Raw genomic sequence first — 26,088 nt, forward strand, 5'->3', positions numbered from 1 at the left:
CCACAAAAATTCCGTTGTTTACATCACAGATTTTTAAGATTGATTGTATTTTTCTGCTCAGGGGACATCAGAAATCCAATTGCAAAAATAAAATTATGCATAATTTACTGCATGTGTGTGCATCCTGGGGCAGGATACACACAGATCCACTCTTTAAATCACAGTGCTCAAAAACTTTTTAATGTCTCACGCAATTGTTATAAATATTTTGTAGCATTTAGCAGAGTAGCTATGATTTCAAAATTCCACTTTTGTTGTGGAAATGTGAAAATGTTAATTCATTTGCATTCTGTCAAAGTTGAATCACCTCAGGCCATTTAGAGCTTATAAACATTCGTTTTTCTTTAATGCCCCACGAAATAATAAAACACTGAAGTGGGGAAAATGAAAAATGCAGGTCAAATTGCCCAAAGCCTCCCCCCCCATCTGTTAGTGAATAAAATAATCTTCCTTCTTTTCTTCGTAATCCGAATCAGTGTTTCATGATGGCCTTGAAGACCTTACGGCAGAATTTCTTTCTTGTAATGACCAAATGCTAAATCTCATTTCAAATTTCCTGTTGTATTATATGTGGACATGAGCACAGACTGTTTTGCTGACTTCTGTGTTGTATTGCGAATGTCATTAACATGAAACCAAACTAAGCGGGCCTCTTGGGGTTATTGAGCTTTTAGTTTTCCAGGGTGCTGGTTTTGTCCGATAAATTAACACTCTTCTATCCTCTTACCCAAATAAATTTGGACATTTATGTCTGCAAAGGAGCTTGAGGAGTGCCAGTATGATAAAGACAAAACGTTAGGGCACAGTAGTCCAAAAAACAATGTCATTACTATTACGTTGCCCATATTCTATATACAGTCTATGGTTTGGATGTAGAGTCCTTAAAAAGAAAGTATGGTTCTTTTTCCATTTTAATACAAAAACAAGTTATTGTGGACACTGAAGATAAAAGAAAAAATGTATTTTGGAATGACTTGCTTTTACTCCCCTGCCCTAAGACACAATTCAAAAACACAACAGTGCACATAAGTAAATTTAGAGTATGAAATTAGTGTCCATAGAAAATATTTATTGACTACAAAATGTCAGAGCGCCAACTACACAGTCTTTCTGTTTTTTGCTTTCTCGCTAAAGGAAGCTCAAACTAAACTCTAGCTTGCAACATTGCTCTGCGAGTGTTTGTGTACATGTTGTCCTTCTTCAGTTATAGAAGGGACTAACAGAAACGATGTGTCCTTTCACCCCCTAACCTTTTTTTCTTTGGCTTCTGCCTCCCCTGTCAGCTTCTTTAGAACAAACATAGATGATTATAGTAGATTTAAGGAAACATAGGAGAGGCATGGTGCTGGCAGAGGGGTGCCAAGTCAAGGTCTGCATCTGTGTGCCTTAGTATGTGTGATGTGTTCATGTTGTATGCACGTGTGTGTGTGTGTGTGTGTGTGTGTGTGTGTGTGTGTGTGTGTGTATGCTTTAGGGCAGAGGTAGTGGGAGGAGGGTTGAGGACGCAGGCCTTAAATGTTTACCAAGGGACCCCAAGAGGCCTGGGTTTAGCCTCCCTCTCTTCTGATTGGCTTAGACAACTCTTCCTGTCAGCCTGTGAGTTTGTAATTGGGTGAGAGAGGAAGAAAAACGGGGGACAGGCTTGCACAAGATGGAGAAGAAGCACCAGCCTTGCCAGGATGTCCACAGATGCTTCCAGATGTGAAAGGGTGAGACTAAAGTACGGATTAACATCAGGACATATTTTGGGGTAAAGGGGCCACCTTTGCTCCAATTTAGTACTTTTACTGGAAGAATGTTAAAGAAGTAAAAAAAATTATGCTAAAAAGAAGTGCAATGAACTTAACTTTTCCAAGGGGGAAAAAACAAACAAACAAGCAAAAAAAAAAAAAATCTTATCTGAAAGTGTTTATCGGACGGGTTAATAATTGTTCAACAGAACGGAAGCCAAAAATATGAAATTCATTTGAGAAACATTTAAGTAAGTCTGCATGAGCTTGCCTCTTGACAGTTCTCTGCCATAAATTCTTGCACTGTGTAACTTGGCTTTATATGACCTCTGGACCCTTGGAAGTCATCAGCACAAATATGACTGACTGCTTACAGTGGACCTGTCTGTTGCCACATTCATTAAAAAATTTGCTACATGTGACGAACCAGAGTTGCAAAATTATGTTGATTCTTGTTTTTTTTGTCCATGTTGCAATGTTTAGTTTTTTGTTGTTTTTTTCCGTTTGTTCTTGCTTTAGTTGTGCTTCATGTTTCAGATTTACTGACATGGATTAAGTCTATCCTTGGACTAAAAGCCTGAAATGAAAACCTTTTCTTTTGTCAAACTGAGATGTTGTTTTCCCTTAAATCTAGACTCTTTGTTTTAATGTGTAATAAATCTAAGCCAAATCAAGTAAATGGATGACTAGTGTGGTAAATATGGGCTAGTGAGCTGGATCCAGACATTTTCTTGTCGCTAGGGTTTTTTAAGATACCAGACTTTTCCAGTCTTGAGCAGTTCCTGTAACCTGTGGGATCTGCAAGATAAGATAAGACAAGATTACATAAGATAATGTGGAAGATAAGATAAAATGAGATAAGCTTGGATTCAGGAATCTTAAGATACTTGGACCACGTAATTTAGGCAAATGTATCCTGTGGGGATGGGGTTGTTTGCTGCCCAGTAAAGTCGTGGAGCCACAGCTGTAAATAGCCAAGGGTGCGGACTGAAAATTTGGCCTATATTTAGAGTTTGTCTCTAACACTGACTTATTGAGCGTTTTGTGAATTAGTTGCCATCATATTTTCAAATAAATAAACTACTAAAATATATGTTTTACAAAGATGGCAGGAGAGTTTGTGTTAGAACTTTTGTTGGGAAATACAGTTTCTACAAGTTAAGCCTCAACAGCTTTTTCTTTTAAGGATATTTTACCCTTTTTGTGTCATACATTAAAATTGCCATTAATTGCCATACAGGATTTCATAATTAGATCCAAAGTGCCAAAGTCAAACTACTTGTTGGTTTCTATCTAAAATATTTTGGTCTTGAAAAGCCAGTTTGTTGGGTTTGACATTCTTGGCATCATTGTGGATTTAGATAACTACTTTTTGCTTACCCACCAGAAACCGACCCTACAGAAAATGCTAATAACTCTAATTTAGCAAAGATCTATAATTCCCAGCTGATACAAAAGGAACATGATTTTCCCAGAAAGTTGGTTCTGTTCAAGCGGATGTGACATTCTCCCACTGCAAATCACAGAATCAAGTTTCCGGAATTTCCTTACCTGGATGATTAAGCATGGATCGGAACATGATTTTATTCACTCAAATGGTGACAGCTATTCCAAACAAATGCTAATTTTTCTTTTTATTTGTTGGAAGTTTTAACTCACATCTGTTTCCACTAATAACTTTAAATGTAATAGTGCATCAGTTTTCCAATACTGACACATTTATCGTTAATAAACCAAAGAAACATGGAGCTAAGTAATGTTTTAAAAACTTGCCCTAGCGCTAATAACAGGCTTTCAGGAGCATATATCTGTCTAATGATGTAATCGACTGTGAAACGAATGGATTTAACCATCTAAACAGTCAGAAGGTAGCGTGTACGTCATGGAAAAGTTATTTCAAGTAGCTGTAACTAATAGAAATGTTACTGAGATCTTTTCTGAAATGATAAAAAATGTTTTCTTTTAGAGTTCACACAAAGCGAAACAACACACGTAAACCCCACCATTCATATTTTCAGCTTTGAAATGCCGTAGCTGTAAACTCCCGTGATAATTCCTTACATCCTGTCCAGTGTTTGGTTTCATGTACACCAACTGAAATAAATAGCGGTCACAAATTGTGCTCACAGGCCAGAGAGAAAAAGATGGCGTTAGTGGGGGAAGGAGGCTAGTTCACATGGGAGTGTCACCATGGAGTTCAGCTGATAATTATAATCACAGTGTCTCTGTCCTCTCTTATTCTATCCTCTGTCTCTCCACAGCATCATGGCTCTCTCACTCGCCTCTAATCTCCTGATTCTTCTCATTCTTTCCTCCCTGGATTGGCTGCCCTCTCCAGGATCTACATTTCTCACAGACTGGGACCACACGACATCATCAGGTAAGTTACTGGTGTTCTTACAGCTTTGTGTCACAACCAGTTAGAGTGAGAAATAACATGTGAGAAAAAAAATAATTCTTCTCTCTTTCTATGTTCACCTCATCAAATATTAACAAGTGTGTTTTGCGTGCAGCATGTTGTTGACACTTGTTATCACGTCTTTTGTCAGACATCAGTTGCAGAGTGCTGTTTGTTCAGATTCATGTGGAAAGGTTCACTGTTGAGCAAACGCTGCATTTTCCTGATCTGGCTTGTCAGGCAGGATAGTGATCAATAGACTCGGGGTAAATATATGACTGGGGCTGCTCTGTCAAAGTCCAGGGACAGGATGATGCAGGATGTTCAGCCAGCTAACCCAGGTGCCACTGATCTATCTGAAATAATTAGGTGAAAGAATACTGCAGATGAGGGAATGAGTTGATGTTGCCATAATTTACCTTTTAAAACCAAAAACTTGCAAACAACCACAAAATAAGTGTGAAATAATGAATTGACATTTTAGCCCAATGATAGAAACAACTACAACTAAGGTAAAAGTGTCAAACCTGGAAAATAAAAATGGTGCTTATTCTGCAACAAACAGGTTTGAGAAATTCCTAGCAACCCCCAAAAAGTGATCAGTCGAAGGTGGTCAAGAGGAAAATCTCTTGTGCAGCAGTGTCTGCATTCCTGGACGTATTTTATGAGGATTACTTCTGGAAGACGGATAAGAAGGCATTTTGTGACCAAAGTTTTTTATTGCAGATGGACCTGGTTCAGCTTGGATAAAACAGAATTGACTCTTGTTCAAGCAATGAATCAGTACATTGTGGATTTAAGGCATCTATTGGGATTATAGTTGTGCACATTTGGATGAAAAGACTTTATTTCCATCCAAATTAATTGGCTGTAGTTTATTATGGTAAGGATTGTAGTCCAAAAAGATTGAGTTAGCAGCTTAACCATCAGCAGGCAGCTTAATTCTGTCTTAATCTGTTGATTGAATGTTTTTGTTTGATCCAGAGAAAGGCCTATAATTGAAATCAGATGCTCAATACATTTGCATACATTTAATGACGCTTAAAGCGTGCAAACCAGTTATATTTTGGCAAGGTAGTGTGCTCTGAGTATATTCTTAGGTGCATCTGTTCATTGCCATTAAAAGGTGAGCCAGACAGCATGAGTCAGTGACCTGAGATCTCCAGGCCATCTCTGGGCAGCCTGCTGGCTGCTGCAGCACCTGTTGCCAGAATGTTAAGCATGCATATTACCTGGAGAAACATTAGTGGAATTTAAACTGTTTGATTTTGGCCCTGCACTTGCACGTGCACGTATTACATGCAAACTATTTATCATTACCTTAGATTTGCATTAGTAAAATCTCTCTCTATACTTGGATTGCCTTTGAAAAAGAGCACCTAAGCATCGCAGCACATCATGTCTGCATGGTTATGGAAGGTATGGCATGCCTTATATGCTATTTTAAGTTATTAATAGTGCAGTTGACAGCATTGGACAATTTATTTCCCTCTTGTTTTTACAGTGCTTTTGATGTAGGTGACATTTAATAGTGTGCAGTGTTTTCCTGCTTTTAGAATGCAAACTCAGATTGCTGTAAGCAGAGAGTACAAAGAGCCTGCAGATCATTATGTTCAAGAAAACACAGCTTGATTGTCTTATTTATCAGTACACAGTTTTATTGATTGCGTAACCAATAAATGGAATCAAGCAGTAGTTTTAGTTTTGTAATTTTGCCATATCTTCGGTATTCTTAAACAGGGAAATAGCTTGCCAATTTACTAAGACATTTCATCTTCCTTTGTATGGGTTTAATGAGAAACAGATGGAAAAATACCACTGGAATCCACCGAAGAATGCCAACTCATCGTGTTTTCTCCGGTCAAATTAAGATCAAGTCCACACTAGTGCGTCTTTTCTATTTTTTTTTTCCATTTGCTGTTATGCAATCTGCAGCAATCTGAAACACAGTGACAATAAATTAACGTTTCACCATCTTTTATCTAGCTAAAGTTCTTCTCTTTCCCTCATTTAAAGTTTTTTTTCCTATAAAAATAATTGATTCCTACTTTAAAATGTCTTAGAAGTAACTTTCCACCTTTGACTTCTTTAGTGTGCGGGGGTCAGGCCCCCTCCAACGGTCTGTTCACTGCTCTAAAACTACTTTATATTTAATTATGGCAAGTTGCAATTCAGTCATACATGTTCAGGATGGTACACAGGCTCTCTAGGTTGATTTTTATAGCAGGAATAAGTGGAATCAAGTTTGAAAGTTCAAGTGCTGAACATATTGTTATTTCTCTTCCCGATGCCAGTACTGGTGCAAAAGAAACCGTTCTTTCTCAGATTTTTGTTGTAAATCAGTCCATCTTCTTTGCCTCGGGCCTGAATTGTTATTTATAGTTGAGGTTCGTGTTACGGGTTATAATTTCTATGCCTTCCCGTGATTGTTTTCATATATTTTCTGATGTGGCAGGAGGAGGCGAGGAAGCAGGGAAAGGTACGTAGTTCAGGTAATAAATTTGGTGTAGCTGAGACTAATGTCTGAGGATACATTTTGAGCTCTGTGTCTTTGCCCTTGGGCCTTTTGACGTTGTTAACAAAGTGGATCAAATATCTTTATCTCTGTCACTTTTACAGTACCATTCTGATAAGCTCTCAGGAAAAACTGCTGATAACCAGGTGATGTCAAAACCATTGAACATTCTGTTTGGTTCACCTCAAATGTTGAAATGGTTCCCAGTGACCACTGTGGTAGTTCAGTCCTGGTCTTCCTCAACAACCGTTAAAACATCTGTAAACACAAAGCAGCCTGTGATAGCATGAGCAAACACATGCAGCCTGTGCCTTTCCCAAGCTCACCACTGCACAACTTCCAATCTGGACAGCTGCTCTTCTCACTACGGCTTAAATGGAAAATGCTTTGCATGGGCTTTTTTATATACCTAAAAAATAACGCTTACAGTAAGAATGCAGTCTTGTGCAGTATGTGAGCCACCCTCAGCATTATGCTTTTGGAGTTGTTTAAAATCATTTTGTTGCTCTGCTTATGGACTTAAAAGAGTCTTCCTGGAATTCTGTGTCTGCAGCATATTTATGTCTGTTGTTAGGCGAGCCACAGAACAAGCCAAGAGTAGACATTTGGAGATGCTCCTATGTAGTTAAAGGCTTACCATAGTGATTATAGGCTGTGTTAGTCATTTCATTCTATCTATCCTTGCTCACATATACACTCACACACACTTTCCTTTTTCTTTTCTTTTCTTCCACAACCTTCCTTCCTTGATTGTCTGTGTGGCTCAAAAGGACCTCACTCCTTAAGCGCATAGATTGATTCTGTTCAACAGGGCTGTGTTCCTTACCACAGAGGTGGTAGCTAGTGGTAACCGTGCAGAGGTTTGGTCCATCTGGCTTGTACACACAATCCACAGTTACATCTGCTTCAACGACAAGCGGTGGGTGTGAGCTTCAAAGTTGGGGCCTTGTGTGGGTAATGGTGCCTGAAGTTAAACACAAAGTTGGAAGAGCAGAAGAGAGACATGCATATTGTAGATAGCAGAAGCTGAGGGGAATTCATGGTTGGGAAAGTGCTGTGTGATGGAAGCAATGCTGCAAAGAAGACTAATTTAACATTTTGCATGCAGGAAAATTTGCCCTGATTTTCATATCTGTACATTGAATAGGAAAGTGTCATAAGCTGCAGGATGGATGGAGGAATACCAGAGGATAGATTAAAAAACATTTTCACACATCAGCAACAGTCCTGGACTGTTGTCTGCATTTCCTGGCAGAGAGACAAGAATTCAAATACCTGACTCTGACAGCTTGGACATTAAAATGTCTTTTCTCTGCCATGTCCAGAGTTCAAGGTCCATGTGGTCTGATTAAGCGCATGTGACACTAGAGCAGGTAAATCCGATGCATGCGCAGCAAATGAGCAGTTGCCACCTGACCCGACTCTTTGCACTCACTACCCAAGCAAGCACGCTTTCCTACACCGGAGTGCTGCCAGTGGCGAGAATGCATCTCATGCGGCGTATCTCCCGCTACACTCGCATAGATAACTGCAGTCGCTGTGCCTCGTTCTCTAATGTGATTGGAAATGGTCTTACTTTGCGCACTAAATACGTTTACACGACAAATTGTTGATTCACAAGAATCAGAAGAGTTGTTTTGAAATTGTGTTCATTATATGGAGTCTTCATACTGCAAATAAAGGACTGAGAGTTGTGAAAGTGGGAAGGTTGCTTTAAGACAGAAAGCTTCCAATTAAAGAAAAAAACTAAATGAAAATAAAGTGTTTTTTCAGGGGAGATAATAATTAAGAAGAAAAATGACAGCTATGGTGTGTTCACACCAAATGCAAAGCCAAGTTTCACTTTGCATTACTCACATACAAATACAGTAGATGGATTTTTTTTTGGAAAACCACAAATATTCATCACACAGTAGGAGTGAAACTGTTACCAGGGGCCCGTTCTTCGTACCTCGCTAAGTAAGTTAGCTGGATTTGATTGTTGACGATTTCGCGCGATCCTGGATCCTTCGGTTCTCCGAAGCTCATCCGGGACTTGCTGTCATAGCAACAGATCCGTAAGCGTAAACCTGCTCGGGAGCAGGTTTACTTTATGTAAACAGGATTAGATCGCGGCCACTCAGGTATGTCCGCTTCATTTATACGAAAGCAACAGCGATATTTTACCACTGTTTGTCCATAAATAAATATTATCAATGTAACTAAAGATAATGCAGTACTTGATCCTTTTATTGATTTCATACAGATACATACAGGTCATTTCCTAAAAAAAGGGAAATGTACTATTAATCATTCTATTTCATGTATTTGATTATTTCAGATGTAATTCATATTTTAGAGTAGTAATTGTAAATTACGTCGTGTAATCAAGATGAGAGACCACAGCTATAAAAGCGAAGGTGGATTTGGGAAGTCTGTCGCAGCCATGTCCTGTCCGTATACGCGAGCCACCCATTGCGGAAGGTGCAAGATTGACAAGGAGAGTTCTCAGAATTCAGCGTATATTGCGGGATAGACAGGATCCTTTAGCTCAGCGCGACAGTGTGCTCATAGAGAGATATTGATATTCCCGTGAGGGTATTATTTACTTAACCAACTTGTTGACGAGGGGGTGCAGGACCACAACCTGTCTTTTTTTGCTCTGTCCTTTTCTTGGTTGCTGTTATAAACAAACAAACAGATTATTTCAGGGTCTCTTTGCAAGAGACTAAAAGCAATATAAGTGATAAATATTACCATTCTGTAGAATATTCTTATATTTCACTTTTACTTGTTCCCATGTTCTAGTGGGTCCTGTCGTGGCTCTAATGTGAAAGAGGATATAATGTAATATGATATAATAAATTTACCCTACCGCCTACTGGTGTTGGCCAGAGGGGCCGATGGCGCGATATGGCAGCCTGGCTTCTGCCAGTCTGCCCCAGGGCAGCTGTGGCTAAAACACTCGACTTCCCGCAAGTCGAGCTGCCCGAGATTCACAGAATTAACAGATAATGTTACATTTTTGTGATTTATATCTTATCAGGACGATAGAATTCTTATATCGGGATATGAGATTTTGGTCATATCGCACAGCCCTAGTCCCAGATACAAAGAACTGTAAGAAAAGCCTTAAAGAAAGTTTGCTAACAATCGTGAATATAGCAGAAAACATAAATAAAAACCTATAGGCTAATTGAATACCAGCTAACCTAGAAATTATGTCTTTATTTCACCTCCCTACAGTGTTGATGTATCACACTGTAATAGAGATTTGATTTGTCCCATATGAGGATCTCTGACACCCTCCAGTACAAAGTCCAAAGAACAAAATTAGGAGCAAGAACAACACTTGTTCTTTACTTGAACGTGGACATAATATGACATAACTAAGCTAAATCTGTGAGCTGTAATGGCATTAGAGAAGATTAACATCATTAGTCACTGTGACTACAATAAGCTGACTGGGTCACTACGCGGCTAAACACACCGGGCTGTGTCTCAGGGACTTCAAAGCTATGAACATTGTCATGAGGCTCAGATGAATCTAGAACTTGACATCCAGTCAAGCTTCAAACGAGAAGAAGCCCCATTGCATGTTCTGTTGTGTTACTGAGCAGAGAGGCAGGATGTATTCAAGGAACAGAACAATGGCATATTTTTTGTCGCTTATTGTTTTCAAGGTGTAAGTTTAGTGCATATGCATTTGTGTGTGTCCGTGCACTTGAGTATGGAACTGCATGTGCAAGCTGGGAGTTATTTATATCACCTATTTACATTCCGTTGTTTGTATCCTGTTGCAATCGCTCACCTTTCTCCCGCTCTCTTCTGGCCTGCTTCTCGCTCTTACTGGCTCTGTCAAGAGTTGCACCATGTCCTAAGTCACTATGTAACCTTCACCATTAAGCCCAGTTTGGAGCTTGTAATTTTCATTGCCTGTTTTATTTGAAGATGACGAAGATGTATGAGAGTATTATGAATATGAAATAAATTTCTTCTAGACTTTGTCCTCAAATTTTTCTCTCTGATTCTTTCTTTTCCTCGTCATCCAAGACATGTTCCCATGGGAAAAAAATTACGTTGTGTGCTGCACACAGTTATACTTCTACCGTGTGTGCGCCTGTGCATGTGTGCGTGTGTCTTTGGGCTCTGGTGCAGGGATATAATGTAGGACTTGGCATGTGCAGACTGACAGGCACTTTTACTCTTAGCACAGTGTCAGCATGTGCTGCCAACTTCTCCATCTGGATAACAGAAATACACACAAACACAAACAGAATGATGGCGTTGGAAAAAAACGATCATATGGCAGAAGTTGGTGCTGAACAGCCAGAAAGGTCTCAAGTTTGCTAGGCAGGTACTACGGCTCAACACCTGCCAAGAATAGATGTGTAATAGACATGGGGAGCGTAGAATAAGGCATATGTGAAATGACTGGAAAACTAGCACCTTCAAACACAACCCCAATTCCAAAACTGTTGCAACACTGTGCAAAATGTAAATAAAAAAAGAATTAAATGATTTACAAATCTCATAAACATGTTTTATTCACATAGAACACAGAAATCACTGTCTGCGAACTGTGTTCAAAGATGGTCTTCTGTGGAAGTGTTCCTGAGCTCAGTCAGTGACTTCTATGACAGGATCATTCCTGCTTTTAGTGCAGTGCTGCCTGAGAGCCCGGGTATCCCTTATTGATTTTTATCCATGTCTGTTGCTCACAGAGATTTCTCCAGATTCTCTGTCTGTTTTGATGACATTATGTACTGTCTTTGCAATTTTACATTGAGAAACCTTATTCTGAAATAGTTTCACATTGTAGACACAGTTTGTTGCAGACTGGTGAATTTCTTGCTTTCTCTACTCCAGAGAATCTCCGTCTTTCTAAGATGTTCTTTTTGTATCCAGTTGTGTTAATAAACTGTTGCCAGTGAACTTAATTAGTTGCAAAATGCTATTCCAGCTGTTTCTTTGTAATACCGTTTAGTTTTCCAGCCTCTACTTGCTCCTGTCCCAACTTTTTTAGAAACTTGTTGCCAGAATCCCCCCCTCCTTTTTTTTTTTTCAAATTTTCTCAGTTTAGATATTTAATATCTTTTCGTTTTTTGGTTAATAAATATTGGTTTATGCAGTTTGCAAATCATTAAATTCTGTTTTTACTTACATATCTCACATTGTCACAACATTTTTAGCATGGGGGTTTATGCTAAATTATTTTAAAATTGTGCTGTTTAAGTTATAGTTTTACTCCTATAAATGTTATCATTTATATTTATGGTTTAAATGAATACTTCCAGAAACAAGGCTGCTTTTAGTGTCATGTCATTTTATGGGGTTTTTCTGTGGTCAACTGAGAGCAGACTCTTGAGTTATGTGAACAATGTGACTGGGGACAACAGGTTCAGTTGGCAGGTCTGTGTGTTCTCTTAAAGTACAGGGCAACCAAATCATTTTTAAACTAAAACCACAATGAAGAGACATCAAGAAGTTCTCATTTACATGTCTTTTTGGCATTGTTTATAGTGATCATAAGTAAGAAGTGGACAAAAATACCTAAACATGTGCCCGAACAAAAAGTCCCAAGTAATAGATGTAGCCCACAATATGGGGTAAACAGGGCTAAAGAGCTTTACGGTTGACAAATGTAATGGAACATTTACATGGAAATCTATTAGTGCGAATCTAATTCATGATAAAACAAAATCATAAACTTTTACGTTTTCACAAAGATACAGAAAGTAGTTTTTAAAAAAATGCTAAGGCATTTCTGTCATGACATGATCAAAGTAGCGTAGCTAACCATATGTATTTCATTTTCATGCTCCTTATGCATCAGTCAGTAACTACTAATATTTGCACACATGAAGAGTGTGCAAAGAGTAATGGACCCAAAACTGAACCCAGGGGAACGTCACATGGGGTGACAGTTGGGACAGATTATAAATGATCTGCAGCGTATAAACAGTCGCCTACACTGACTTAGTTTGCCTTTATTAATAGAAATATCGATTAAAAGAAAATGCTGCTCTGATTTAATTTCAAAACATCTCTTTTCATCAAGTGACATTTGTAGTACCGGCTAATGTTTGTTTTTTAGTGGCGTCACTCTTCCTTCTTCGTTTTCCATCACATCTCGCTGTTCCTTTAGTCAGCCTTTTGGAGCATGACTAACCTCAACATTAACTTAAATCTGCAAATGAGCTGGAAAAGGTGATCATTCCACTCCTCATTACAATCGAGCATTTCGCAGTGCGGTAACTGGTAAATGCTGGTTGCACCTTTTTCTCTCGCCTTTTTCAGTTCTGTTTGCCAGCCGATGTGAGAGCCTAGGGCCGAGTGCTTTATTTAGGTTTCTTAGTGGATTTAAACCCTAATGGCTAAAGCTGACATGGAGGTAGATAAATGGTTTCCTAGCTCCTCTACACAGACTGATGAAGAGAGGACGTGAAGCTAAGAGCTGTTTATCAGTCTCAGCTGCACATCCACGTGGACAGACAGATACATATGGACAGCCAGGATGAGGCAGTACACCCACACACACACATGTACACACACATGTACACACACATACGCACACACATGTTCAAATTAGTTTTCTTCTTCCAGCCACAGGCTTTCAGCTCATTTAGTACCTGGCAGGTACAGGCAGGATTTAGCTTTCCATTACTGGAACTCAAGTATAGTTATATATGTAGTTATATATGACTACATGCTGATAATGTGAGCACAGCCTTAAAAAAATATTACAAGCCTATGTAGTCAGGTAATCAACATCCTCCTGTCAAAACATTACCCCTGGCTTGTGAGTCAGTTACAGCTGGAACGGTCCAGTTTTTATCCTTTGAAATACTGAAAAGGAGGAAATGAGAGAGAATGACAAAATTAGAGTGTGACCCTCCAGGTGTTGCGGCTCAACCTTTCACCTTTGACATGGTTTTAAGTTCAAAAAATGCAAATAGCTTTTTAAAAATACGGCATTGCTCTTTGACCTCAAGATTCTTCTTCTCTCGCAGACAAGAATAACAACTGGAAGATGAAACGCGTAAAAAAAAAAGGCACGTCTTATTACGTAATTATTGATGATCATAAAAAGTCTTGTGAGTTGTGAGTAACCCCAAACATTTTCAGACGTGTAAGTACCAATCAATACAAATTATTATCCCCCCAAATTTACAGCCCATATAAAAACCCTAGGACCTTAGAAGTTTTGCTTCTGTAGTATCCTATTCTTCTGTAGTTCTAAGGCCTTCTTGCATTCAGCGTCTGCAGAAAGCTCTTTGATGGTTGCAGCTGGAATTTGTTGGATGGGGAAGGGAAGCCGAGCTGAAATAGCAAACCTCGGGGAAGCACAACAGCGTGCAAAAGGTGAAGGGAAGGGAGGTGGGAAAGGCACAACTGCACAGGAATGCAGAGAATTATGAGGTTATACTGGCACCAAATAGCATGGAAACGAAGTAGGTTTATATTCCACGTGAATAAATGGTGTGTGCGTTGACTGCCCTGCCTGAGTTGGTCTTGTTGATAGCTTGTCTTGTTGTAGTTAGATGTGTGTAAGTTGAATCAGGATGCATGCTTGGTAGGTGTATGTCTGTATGCAGATGCCAGTAACGTGCCTTTCTTCTTCTTCTTCTTCTTCTTCTTCTTCTTCTTCTTCTTCTTCTTCTTCTTCTTCTTCTTTTTTTTTTTTTTACAAGTGAACAATCTTTAACGAGTCTGTGTGGAGATATGTTTTGGTTTTATGTTTAGAAACTATCAGCTCCAGTTGGTCTGTAATTTCTTTCCCCTGTGTTTTGATGCATGTTTATGTTCTAGGTCTGTGTGTGATTTATAATGCAGGCAGTGAGAAGAGAGAGCTGGCGGAGAGCCAGTGGAGCAGAAATCAATGGTACTTTCAGCTGCTTATTTATGGTTGCACCAAACTCTGGGACTCTATATTCTCCTGGGCGAGAAACTGATCTCCGACAGGAGCGGGGGGGCTGGGAGGGAGGAGGGGTTAGGTTGTTACGAAATGTTTGGACACATCGAAACGTTAGCAGCATAATACTTTTTTAGCAAGTTCTTTTTTTTTTCTACTGGTATGTGCGCGCAATGATATTCATGGGATTCACAGGGTAGCAGCAGCGGTTGTTAAAAGAAAGGAATAAAATATTTCTGGCACATTTGCAAGTTTGTATTTGTGCATTGTTTCAGAAATCATGTGGAAGCATTTTCCATTTGTCTAGCAACTCTTTGAGTATAAATAATGCAGGATTACACTTAACACCCAGAGCTCATCTGATAGTCTTTAAATGTGGATTGTAACCTTAAGGTGCTATTATCTGTTGTGTTTTTATTGTTTTCAACTGTGGCAAGTTTCTGCAATTCTGAGGTTAAGATTAGATTTCAGCAAGTTTACTCAGCCTTTCCGTGAAAAAGTGATGTCTGACACCACCAGAAGTCATGAATCTTGCGCATTTGATGATTTGAAAACACAGCAATGATTTTCAAATTGATAGCGGGCCCCTAGGAGACCGTGTATCTCTGTATTGTTAGACGAATAAAGCAAAACCCCTGCAGACGCTGATAGATGTTAATAAAGGTGATTCATTATCCTAATGCAGTCTCACTTCCTTTCTAATCGTTGCTCTTCTAACTCTGTCTTTCAGCTCTCATTGAGCCTCATTTTACTGAGTGTATATCAAGGGACCAGGAGACGTTCCGCTGCTGGTGGAGTCCTGGCACCTTCCACAACCTCTCCTCCCCTGGAGCACTCCGAGTCTTCTACCTTAAGAAAGAGTAAGTGTAATCTCCAAAATGCTTGCTTTACTCTCAGAAATCCTAATAATTGCTTGTTTTGTAGAAAACTTCACGTAGGCACATTGTTTTGTGTGAATCAGTGAGCTCCATTAATGATGGTATAACCTTTACTTGACAAGAATTTAGTTTTTTACTTCTTCTTATGTTTCTTCTGCCATTGTTTCACTCATTCAGGTCTCCTACCAGCCAGTGGAAGGAGTGTCCCGAGTATATCCATTCAAATAGGGAATGTTTCTTTGATGCAAATCACACATCCATATGGATCACTTACTGCATGCAGCTTCGCACTCAAAACAACATCACCTATTTCAATGAAGATGACTGTTTCAGGGTGGAGAATATTGGTTAGTAGCCAAGATTTGTGCATATTTACAGATTTTTTTAAAAGTTTTGATTTATCAGAAAATTTGACATCCTACTGTTTCTCATTTTCAGGTTGTCTGTAAAAATTCTTTGTAGCATTAGGAGATCTTTACAGATGTTACTTAATGTATTCATATGTAATTATATATTCATATTTCAGCACAAAATGGTTACTTCTAGCTCAATGAATTACTCGTGCAGAAGGATACCTGGAAATTCTACTTGTTTTTGGACTTATGTCAGATAAACAGTGCTTAAGTGGTAAATACTTTGAGTCTAGAAGATGCTGACAAGCAATATATTATCATATGGCAACGTCATATGTTGCCTGACATCTTCTTCATGGAAAGATCTTTGTTTGTTCTTTTTATGAGTATAAATTAATTGTGGATGTTGTCTTAGACACTTGACCTGTAGTAGGGTCAGGCTTTTAGTTGCTGCTTATTCTTCCAAACCTCTTTGTTTATAGAAGGAGCGTAGCAACTACTTGTTGAATCAGCTCCAGATGATTCTTGACATTGTTTAAAATGCCTTCTCCCCCTCTTCTTTATGGCCAACGTTTCCAGTTATACCAAAGAAATATCTATTTGTGATGTGTTCATGATAATATCAAATCAGACCTGTGCAGTTTCAATCAATATTGCTTGCATTTGCTCCAGTCTCAGTTCAAAATATCAATGTTTTACACAAATGTAATGTGATGGGAGGACTCCTTCTTTAATAATTATGACTTCGTGGAGGTTTTCACTTCTTTGCTTTGTCCTTATGTCCTCATCAATCGTGTTAAATTAATGAAGAAAAAAGAGAAAAACAAAACGTGTTGATCATTTAGTTTTAAATCTGTTAAATGGAATTAAATGTTTTAATCTTTGTAAAGGGAGTGACACAGTCTGGATTGAACAGATATTGACTTTTTGAACATAAGCAGTATTTTTTTAGTATTCTGTTAACCTTTTTTATGTGATCCTAAATTAGCATACCAAATCAGTAACTAGAAGTGTCCTTTCCTTCTGTTCGAATATGAACTTTTGCCTTTTCTCTGACAGTACGTCCTGACCCGCCAGTGTCTTTAAACTGGACCCTGCTGACTATAAGTCCTTCCAGGCTAAATTATGATGTCATGGTTAACTGGGAGTCCCCACCTACTGCTGATGTTAGGTTGGGATGGATGCGTTTGGAGTATGAGTTGCAGTACAGAGAGGGAAATACCACAAACTGGGAAGCAGTAAGTCTTTTATTCCTAACTTTTTAATAATCTTGCCCATTATTTCTTTTTACACACAGTTCCTCACATTGACAAAAGCAGATTTTGCACATGCACATTAACACAAATAAAAAAAGCAAATCTCATGCTCTTAAAAATGGATTGTAGGTCATCGAAGCAGAGTGTTATGTTTCTCTTTCCCTCCCCCCTGAACACTTGTAGTTAAAATGCAGTTGGAGCTTTGCTGGCAAGGCTGTGGAAGCCAGAGCAAGGCCTTAGCATCTGTGAAGGAAGAGAAGGGAGGGATCTGTAGGTCAGAGGCCATGGGACTGTGTACAGGCTCGTATTCATTACCGCTTGGCTTGCCTGATGGTTGGGGACCTCACGTCCATCTGTTATAATAGCATGTCATCTATCCAGTCTATCTGAAGTGCATCAGTAATTGTGTAGTTACAGGTGCCAAAAATAAAAACGGACCTCTTGACACCCTCCTTTTCTTACTCAGCCTTTAACATTGGTGTTGTTACTATTTCTGTCAGGATAGCTGCATCATTCTTTTTAAGCACATCATCATCATTTCTTTTTTTAATTTACAAAAGGTTTGTCTGTTTTTGCAATTTTCAGTTGGAGATTCAGCCACACTCTCATCAGACAATCTACGGTCTGCACTTAGGAAAAGAATATGAAGTACACATCCGCTGCAGGATGCAGGTTTTCATTAAATTTGGCGAGTTCAGTGAATCCATCTTCATTCAAGTGACTGAGATTCCTAGCACAGGTAACGCATGTGTTAGAATGATGCAATGCATTTTTGGTGAACTGCAAACTGTTTTTTTTTTTCTTTGAGCATTTAACACAGTATGATTGATGAAGCCAGAGGACTGGTTGTCATCATTATTATGACGAGTTCTGTTTCATTTTGCTTCTTAGAGTTTCCTGTCCATCTCACACTGGTTTTTGTATTTGGGACTGTGGGTATCCTCATACTCATCATGCTCATAGTCATCTCTCAGCAGAACCGGTACGAGCACTCACGCACTCCCTCTCTTTCATGCATCTGTGGTGTCCAAAACATCTGTGAAACAATGAGACATCTGCTAAATCACAGGTGCACATCTCTCTCTTTCTCTCTCGTTCTTCTGTCATTGCAGATTAATGATATTTCTGCTGCCGCCTGTTCCTGCACCCAAAATCAAAGGCATCGATTCAGAGCTATTGAAGGTATTTCTGGTCTGTGATTTTTCAAGCAAATGCTAGACCCCCGCAGTCAAGTAGCGTGACTGTCAGAGGGGGATCAAAATTGTTGTGTATTTTAATCAGATTTTAAAAAAGGCAATGTTTGGAAGTAAAACCATTATATAAGGGATTGTGTAATCACATTTTTAAAATTATATTTCAATTGTAATTTGGATAGAAAACAGATTCCTGTCTGTCTGTGCGGCTCATACTGTAGAGATATGTTAGGTCACAAAATCACCACATCACTCCCTCGTCTCTCTCTCACACTCACTACCAGTTTATCATCTGACTCAACCACCAATTAAACGTGAAACAAAACTGAATATAAATAACAAGAAAAAATGGACATAAGGACCACTCAGAGGGAATTAGACAGAAAGAGCATCATGATTCAGGATTGTGTTGTGGGTGTATTATTCACAGAGTGCATTTAAAAGCCATACAAAACAATCTCACCTCTGAACAATTAAAAAAAAAAAATCCTGATGTAAATTAATAAATAAGTTATGTTGTTAATTTGTGAGTAGACCAAGCTGCCATACACTTTTTGTTGGGTTTAAAATTTTAGACGTAAGTCTGCAAAGTCAGAGTGTTTTACAGAGGAAACTGTCCATTTCTGGAGCCTAAATGTCAGAACACTTGTTTGTACACTTGCAGAAGGGGAAGCTGGATGAGCTGAATTTTATGCTGAGTGGTGGAGGAATGGATGGCCTGCCCATTTATGCACCAGATTTCTACCAAGATGAGCTGTGGGTGGAGCTCATGGAGGTCAATGAGACAGAGGATGTAGATAGTGGAGAGAAGGAGGATAACCGGGGCTCAGACACCCAGAAACTCCTGGGTCAGTCCCAACCTGTCAGTCAACACATCAACATAAGTTGCTCTAATTCAATCAGGTATGGCAAAGATTTACATTTAAAGGTGTTATTTGTTTAATCAAATAGCTCCGTGAATACTCATTTCTTTGCTTTTCTTGTTTTTTTGGCTTCTCCTCAAGTGGTCCAGATGCTGAGTCCGCCCAGGCCACCTGTTACAACACAGATCTCCCTGAAGAAGAAACACTAATGCTGATGGCCACGCTTCTACCAGGACAACCTGATGAAGAGGAAACCTCCCTTGATACTGTAGAAAGATCCTCAGCCTCTGAGACAGGTGAAAGACAGCTCATCCAAACCCAAACCAGAGGGCCCCAGACCTGGGTCAACACAGACTTCTACGCTCAGGTTAGCAATGTTATGCCCTCTGGTGGTGTGGTGTTGTCTCCTGGACAGCAACTCAGAATCCAGGAGAGCATCTCAGCCGCTGAGAAGGAGACAAAAAAGAAGCGGAAAGAGAGTGAAGACAGTGAGGAGTCTGAGGAACGGAAGCAAAAAGAGCCACAGTTTCAGCTGCTAGTAGTGGATCCAGAAGGAAGTGCCTACAGTACAGAGAGCAGTATCCAGCAAATCAGCACTCCTCCCCCTAGCTCTCCCATGCCCAGTGAGGGGTACCACATCATACATCCTCAGCCAGTGGAGCCCAGACCTGCAGCCACAATGGAGGTTAATCCGTCGCCTTACATTCTTCCTGACTCCCCCCAGTTTTTTGCTCCTGTTGCAGACTACACAGTGGTTCAGGAGTTAGACAGTCATCACAGTCTGCTCCTTAACCTGCCTAGCCACCAGACCCCCCCTTCCTGCCTGCCACAGCACCCACTCAAGGCACCTATGCCTGTGGGGTACATTACCCCAGACCTGCTGGGAAACCTCTCACAATAAAATGACAAAGACATCAGACCTTTACATGTAAGGCTGATTCACCAGGAAGTTACCCGCAGTCGTCCTACCCGATTCCCGTTGGAAACCAAGTAACTCCCAGCACACTGGGCGGCTGAGATGTGTACGGGTGTCTATTTTCAGAGGATGCTGAAAGGCAGATATAAAAGGCTACAAGATACTCTCTTAACTTCTTTGCATCTGCTAAAGCAGTTCTTTCTTTTGAGGCAGCCAAATATTAACATCATAAACCAAATGCACAGTTTGCTCTGTTTCGTCAGCATCTCATGCATCCATGCATGATTACAGTGAGCCAAGCAAACATAATATCAATGCTTAACTGCCTTGTGTTGCATTGTATCTCTGGCTTATTGTGTCCAGAGCAATGACACTGTTACAGTCTTAATTTTACAGAGTGCTTTCAGTGCAAGACTGATGGTGTGAGTTTTCACACCAAACAAAGGTCATTGCTGACGGTGATGCTGTTTACCCCACGAGGTACTTTATCAGTTTATCAATAGACCGTTCTTATCTCATCATATCATATTAGCACTTCACTAGAGATATATTTTTATAAAAAAAAACAACCAAGTACACTGTTCAATACCTATCCAGATTTAGCTTGCATTCCAGTCTTCATTTTATCTAAAAGGTAGCTGTTCATATTTTCAGAGTAAGTAATGGAATTGAGGTCGTATAATGTCAAGCTATGTTCCTCTTAACCTCTAGTTCAATAGAATGTTTAATGCTTTAAACAAATAGAAAAAAACATCCAGCACGCGTATACACACACAAGAGATACCAAAGTCAGGGCAACAAACACCAACAGCAAATTAAAGTTAGTCCAGTCACAGTTATACCTCTTTCTTTTCGTGGAAAGTGTTTAAAGGAAATCTGGGAAATGAAGGAAACCACTAACTTACACATAAGTAGACACAGTAGAGAAATTAAAACACTTCATGGACTAGTACCCATAATTAATTGAATATCACACGCTGATATACATATCTAATTGTGTGGTTTGTTTGTTTTTTTTTTAGGTTATTTATTGACATTTAATTTTGACGCCAAGTTCATACGTTGCACTGAAGTGCAGCACTTGTATTATGAGGAAGAATTCTATCAGTTTCACTCACAGCTGGGAGAAAACTGGGCTATACGTTACAGAGCACCACCAAGTGCCTTGCTCAAGGGCACGTTGATTAAGTAGTTTACCGGAGAGAAAGGGACACATGCACACAGCTAGCAATTCAGAGAGACTAGGGCAGCGTATTTTTTTAACTTAAACCATAAGCTCAAGCTTTCTTCTTGGGGTTTGTATTCCTCTGGTGTAAATGAAGCAAGCTGAAAGACTGTGAAAGTATACTTTAAATGTAATTAGCTAAATCTTTCTACCTATTAACTGCCAAGTTTTAACAGCCTGTGCCTATAATATTATAAGTGGCTTGCCAGTTCTGTGCTATGGTACTATGTTTATGCAATCACAACTTGTGCATTTATGCATTGCTTTGTGCAGGCAAGATCTAGAAGTGGACAGTGTAGGTGAACTGTGCAGAGATATCGCTTTTAAAAATCTGCACAAGCACTGCAACGGCAACACGCACGTGCGTGCATGCATACAAGACAATAATGCGTAAAACTATTTCCCTTAATCATATTTTAGTCTTTGCCTCGTTCACCTAGTTTATCAGCTGCAAACCACAATAAGCATCCTGCTAATCATGCTCACAAAACCTTTCAAATCCAAAGTGATTATGAAAGTTCGTACTGACCACTTGCAAACTGACATGTATGTAGCTGCGAGCATTCCTCCCCAAGAAAAGCTCAGTTATATATTGTTGCTTAATAAGTTAGATATCTTTATAATGTTTACAATAAATTTGTCCTGGGAATTGGGGGATTTTTGTAATACTATCAGAATCAGAATACTTTATTAATCCCGAAGGAAATTAGGGTTACAGCAGGCAGCACGCTAATGGCGCATGCGCACAATGTGGGTGAAATCAATCTGAATCTGAACAGCCTCCATTTGGCAGCCTCCAAATGAGCTTTTCTCACCATAACACAAATGTATTCTACAGAGCAAAGGAAGCACATCCAGCATAGAAATACATCGTTAATACAGATAAGTGGATAGATGAGTCAGATAATATATGCCTTTTAATCCGACATTCTCATAGCAATGCAAGAGCCATAAAATGATTTTTTTTAATGGGAATCTGATAAATATGTGCCACTTCTCTCTATCTCGCCTTTATATCTCAGCATTATGTCGTTGCAGCCTGGCGCGAATGATCCCAGCGAGTCCTTGCTGTTGCAGAAAAGTCTTAATATATTGACTGTTGCTGTAAAATTACAAGCATTTATATTTTGCGTCATTAGTAGTAGCCACAATATATTGCTGCTCAGTGCATGTATATTTCCCGCATTGAGCCTTACTGTGGTGTCAGTCGAGAGAGCGCAACGATCATTATAACATGTACGTAAGTGTTTTGCAGGCGACGTCCGTAATCAGTAGCATTGTAACGTGACCGTTTCGCCCCGAGAATCTTTCACAGTGTTTACACTCATCCAAAGACCCCCAGAAGGCTCTCTGACTTTATGAAGGAAGATCAGATCATGGGAAAAGCACTGTTTTGATCCTGTATCAGTTGTACCATGGTGATTTTTAAAAGTGTACAAACTGAAATGTGGAAAAAGGAAAAAAAGGAAGAAAAAAAAAGTTTAATCTGTTAAAGTGTTTTTTAAAGGTTACAGTACGATAGAAATATTTGGGAGGTGCTTCTTTTCTTCAAGCTGTGCAAATGTTTACTACATTTCAAATGTTATTTCAAGCTTATAAATGTTACAGACACTTTAGAAGAAGCACTTTGTACACGTACAATATATATCTGATGTAGACATATTTTGTATCAAGTGAGTGAAAAAAAACAGCGCTATAAACTAGTATTATATATTTTCTAGTCAGCAGAGTAATCAGAAAGTGAGGAACAGTATCAGTGTCGATAAGCTTCAGTTTTGTTTAAAGAACGTATTTTACACAGATTGCTTTTAACAGATTACTAGAAAGATGTATTGTAATGTAGTATTTAATATTTGCTAGAAGATTTATAGATAGATAAATGCAGATTTTTAATGAAGTCATATCAAAAAAGAGGCAGAGTGAATAGGTATATTGTAACTCTGTGCTCGGACTTTCCTCCCGCTATGTGATTTCAGCATTTCATTATTTGAAAGTGCATTTTTTGACGGGGGTAAAATATTTTATAATGATGCCTTTTAGCCCCCAGCCTGTCAGTCCAAGTGTGGCTTTTGTCGTTCTACAGTGTCTGGAAGTAGTTTTGCTGGAATCTGTGCTGGTTGTTGCTCGTTATCAAGCAAAGAGCACCGAGCCACACATTTTTCAGCTTGTTGAGGAAACACTTTCATTCTTGACTTGAGTACAGCGGTATACAGCCTGATTTTTAATGACCTTCAGTGGTTTCACTCTCTTTCCTTCCATGTGCTATTTATTTGTCTGCCCCACCACCTTAGCCAAATTAACTGTGAATGGTGCTGCATGAGTAATATTTTCGCTGCCGTGTTGTCATCTTGATTAATAAAGCTGGAAATGTTCTGCATGCCAAAATCAGACCCATCACCATTGTGGTCTCAAGTATGACGTTTCGGTTTGCATTGGCTTGTTTTCTTCATATTTTGACACAAACCCCTCACACCCACCCCCTCCGTCCTTGGAGCCGCTGTCCTTGTCTGTTGGCTGCTGTTTTACTCGGGGCTAAGAACTTGTTTGTGATGTTTATTTGATATTGTTCTCTTGCCAATTGAGCCTTTCTGATGTTGTATATGTGATCAATAAGCTCTCGACAAGTTACAAAATAAATATACAGCATCTTGGTCATTATTTTTGTCATGTTGTCTTCAAGAATGAAAAAATAAAAATGTTTTCAAAGGCAAATCTAACTGCTAATGCTGTTTACGAAGCGCCTTTCTAAGCTGCATTTAACTCCATCTCCAATTTGTACGCTGCGTGTTGGACCAGTTATTTTATTTTCAACTAATCTAGCGTTTTAAATGCAAACGTAAACTAGACAAATTAGATTTCCCCGAGTTATCGAGATCATGTTACTTATTATAGATAATTTACAACAGTGTTTATGACTAATTCCGTTTCAAGATGCAGCTCAACAAGCTCTTCACAAGACCTCCCAAAACCACTGCCAGCTGTGTCATTAAAAGTATAATAGCATTGAAAGTGCATACTGCACAGTAAAGGTCAGCTCAGATCAGCACTGAGTGACAGAAGAAGGCTGTTAATGAAGAAAATTTGCTGCCCAATGTGGTCTTAGAGTTTAAATGCAAACAGATTTCCGTGTGTGTGTCTGACAGAGATGAACACTGGAATTGCATCCGTGTATGTGTGGCAGTTGGAGTGGGAAGAATGTGAGCTTGTTTGTGAGAAACACAGAGGAACTTTGTGCGAATGAGTTCACAAGCGTGTGAGTCTCTGTCGCTGCCGGTATAAATGGAGAGAAAACGGCTGCAGGAAACGTTGTGCATCCGTGCATCGAGGGGAAAGCATATCGGACAATTAAGACAGGCTGTGTACTGCCCAGCTCTGTGTGGGGCTGATTGAATCAGAGAGACAGCCACTCACAGCTCTTTGTCTCAGGACATTGCAGGTAATTACCCATAAGTCACTGTTCCTCTGTATTGGATCTTCAGCCCAATTACGCCCACACAAGCAGTCCACCTCAGCTTCATTTATTACCTCCGGTTGCTTGTTGACCTTTTCAGACACACAGTCCAACAGGCAATTCAGCTATAACACTGAACAGAAGCTGGTGTGCTTTAAGTCTTTAAAATAATTTCACAGATTTTGGAGCTGGACACTGGCATCATTACACCAATGTTAGTATAGAAAGATGAGCTTAAGGTGCCCCTCTTCTAGATGACACTTCTGTTAATGTTTGTTGCATCTAAAGCTATTTCAATAACAAGCAAACAGTCATACAATGCCAAACCAACAAGAACTCATCAGTGCAATCACTTTAAACCAGAAATGTAAGCGTGTCATCAGCATGTGCAAGCAAAGTGTTTTCCTTTAGCCAAATAAATAATTGCATAACATAAACTGGAAGTGCGATGTGTGCTTTGCTTCTGCACATTTGTCGATATGTTGCAGGAAACTAGAAACAGACACTTTGATCCTTGAAAATGTGAGAGTAACCCAACAACCTAAGAAGTCCCTTTATTTCATTGTATGAAATGTATGAAATATGCTAATTTGGGAGGATTTGTCAGTGAATTTGTCAATTAAAGGCTCTATCAAATCTGTATGAATGGAAGGGCTTCAACAGTATACACATCAGCTCAATGGCTCAATGGTGGTGTAGTGGTGGTTTATTGTCTAGATCTTTATCGCCACCTGCTGATACATATTTGGGAAAACAGTGAAAACACTTTTTACAGAAATCATCTCCAGATCATCTAAAGGGAAAAAGTATCTACTCACAAATTTTCTGAGTTGCTGAAACATTAAATCCCACTCTCTAAATCAGGAACTCCTCAGTGTCCTGAGCCAGTTTATCAACTTTATGACAGTTTTCATCTAGTCGGAGACTATTTGTGTGTGTGTGTGTGTGTGTGTGTGTGTGTGTGTGTGTGTGTGTGTAGTGGTAACCACAGGTAACAGGGGATAAACGGATAAACATGACTGCATCAGAAATATCATTACTACATTATTACATAACAAGAAACTTTAATAGAGTATGTTCATACTAGCGCTTTGGGTGCCTTGAAAAGCGCTATATAAATCCAATCCATTATTATTATTATTATTACTTGTTTGTGGAATGATAACATTTAAGAATTTCCCAATCATTTCAACAGTGAATTTTAACTGTTTTAGGCTAATAGGCTAATGTGTTTAATAGTATTATTTACCTATATTTTCTTATAAAGCGATGTTTATTTGTATCATAATTTCCATAATAAAATTACTTTTACTAGGTAATGTTTTATGTGACATCTAGTGAAGGAAACTATTTCCAGGGCCTACTCCGTGGATCGGCTTCCTCCGAGGCGTGGACGTCTATCAGCAGAGAATGTAC

General features: G+C 39.2%; 1 protein-coding gene across 2 annotated transcripts; it reads left to right on the top strand.

Moving 5' to 3' along the window:
• Positions 1-1,577: 1,577 nt before the first annotated feature.
• ghra (growth hormone receptor a) lies at positions 1,578-25,866 on the top strand. Of its 2 annotated transcripts, none has more exons than XM_086314698.1 (10): positions 1,578-1,720; positions 3,992-4,110; positions 15,268-15,397; positions 15,593-15,762; positions 16,828-17,006; positions 17,610-17,763; positions 17,916-18,006; positions 18,137-18,206; positions 18,882-19,120; positions 19,222-25,866. In XM_086314698.1, exons 1-10 carry the CDS (start codon positions 1,680-1,682, stop codon positions 19,979-19,981), a joined length of 1,953 nt encoding a protein of 650 aa, XP_086170824.1. In that variant the 5' UTR covers positions 1,578-1,679; the 3' UTR covers positions 19,982-25,866. The 2 variants fall into 2 exon arrangements, with proteins under 2 accessions (XP_086170824.1, XP_086170823.1); XM_086314697.1 differs by having other exon boundaries at positions 1,665-1,750.
• Positions 25,867-26,088: the final 222 nt, after the last annotated feature.

Source organism: Aulonocara sp. 'chitande type north' Nkhata Bay, linkage group LG12, assembly GCF_057382095.1.
Source record: "Aulonocara sp. 'chitande type north' Nkhata Bay isolate Kocher_YH1m ecotype deep benthic linkage group LG12, A_spYH_male_GT1.1, whole genome shotgun sequence".
Classification (NCBI taxonomy): Eukaryota; Metazoa; Chordata; class Actinopteri; order Cichliformes; family Cichlidae; genus Aulonocara; species Aulonocara sp. 'chitande type north' Nkhata Bay.

What these genes read in the sequence shown, in the direction of transcription:
- ghra (XM_086314697.1), top strand. Translation starts at nt 1,680, where the DNA reads ATGTCCACAGATGCTTCCAGATGTGAAAGGGTGAGACTAAAGTACGGA. An exon ending in TTTCAGGGTGGAGAATATTG is followed by an intron (nt 15,763 to 16,827) that starts GTTAGTAGCCAA and finishes TTTCTCTGACAG; the next exon opens with TACGTCCTGACCCGCCAGTG. An exon ending in GTCATCTCTCAGCAGAACCG is followed by an intron (nt 18,007 to 18,136) that starts GTACGAGCACTC and finishes CTGTCATTGCAG; the next exon opens with ATTAATGATATTTCTGCTGC.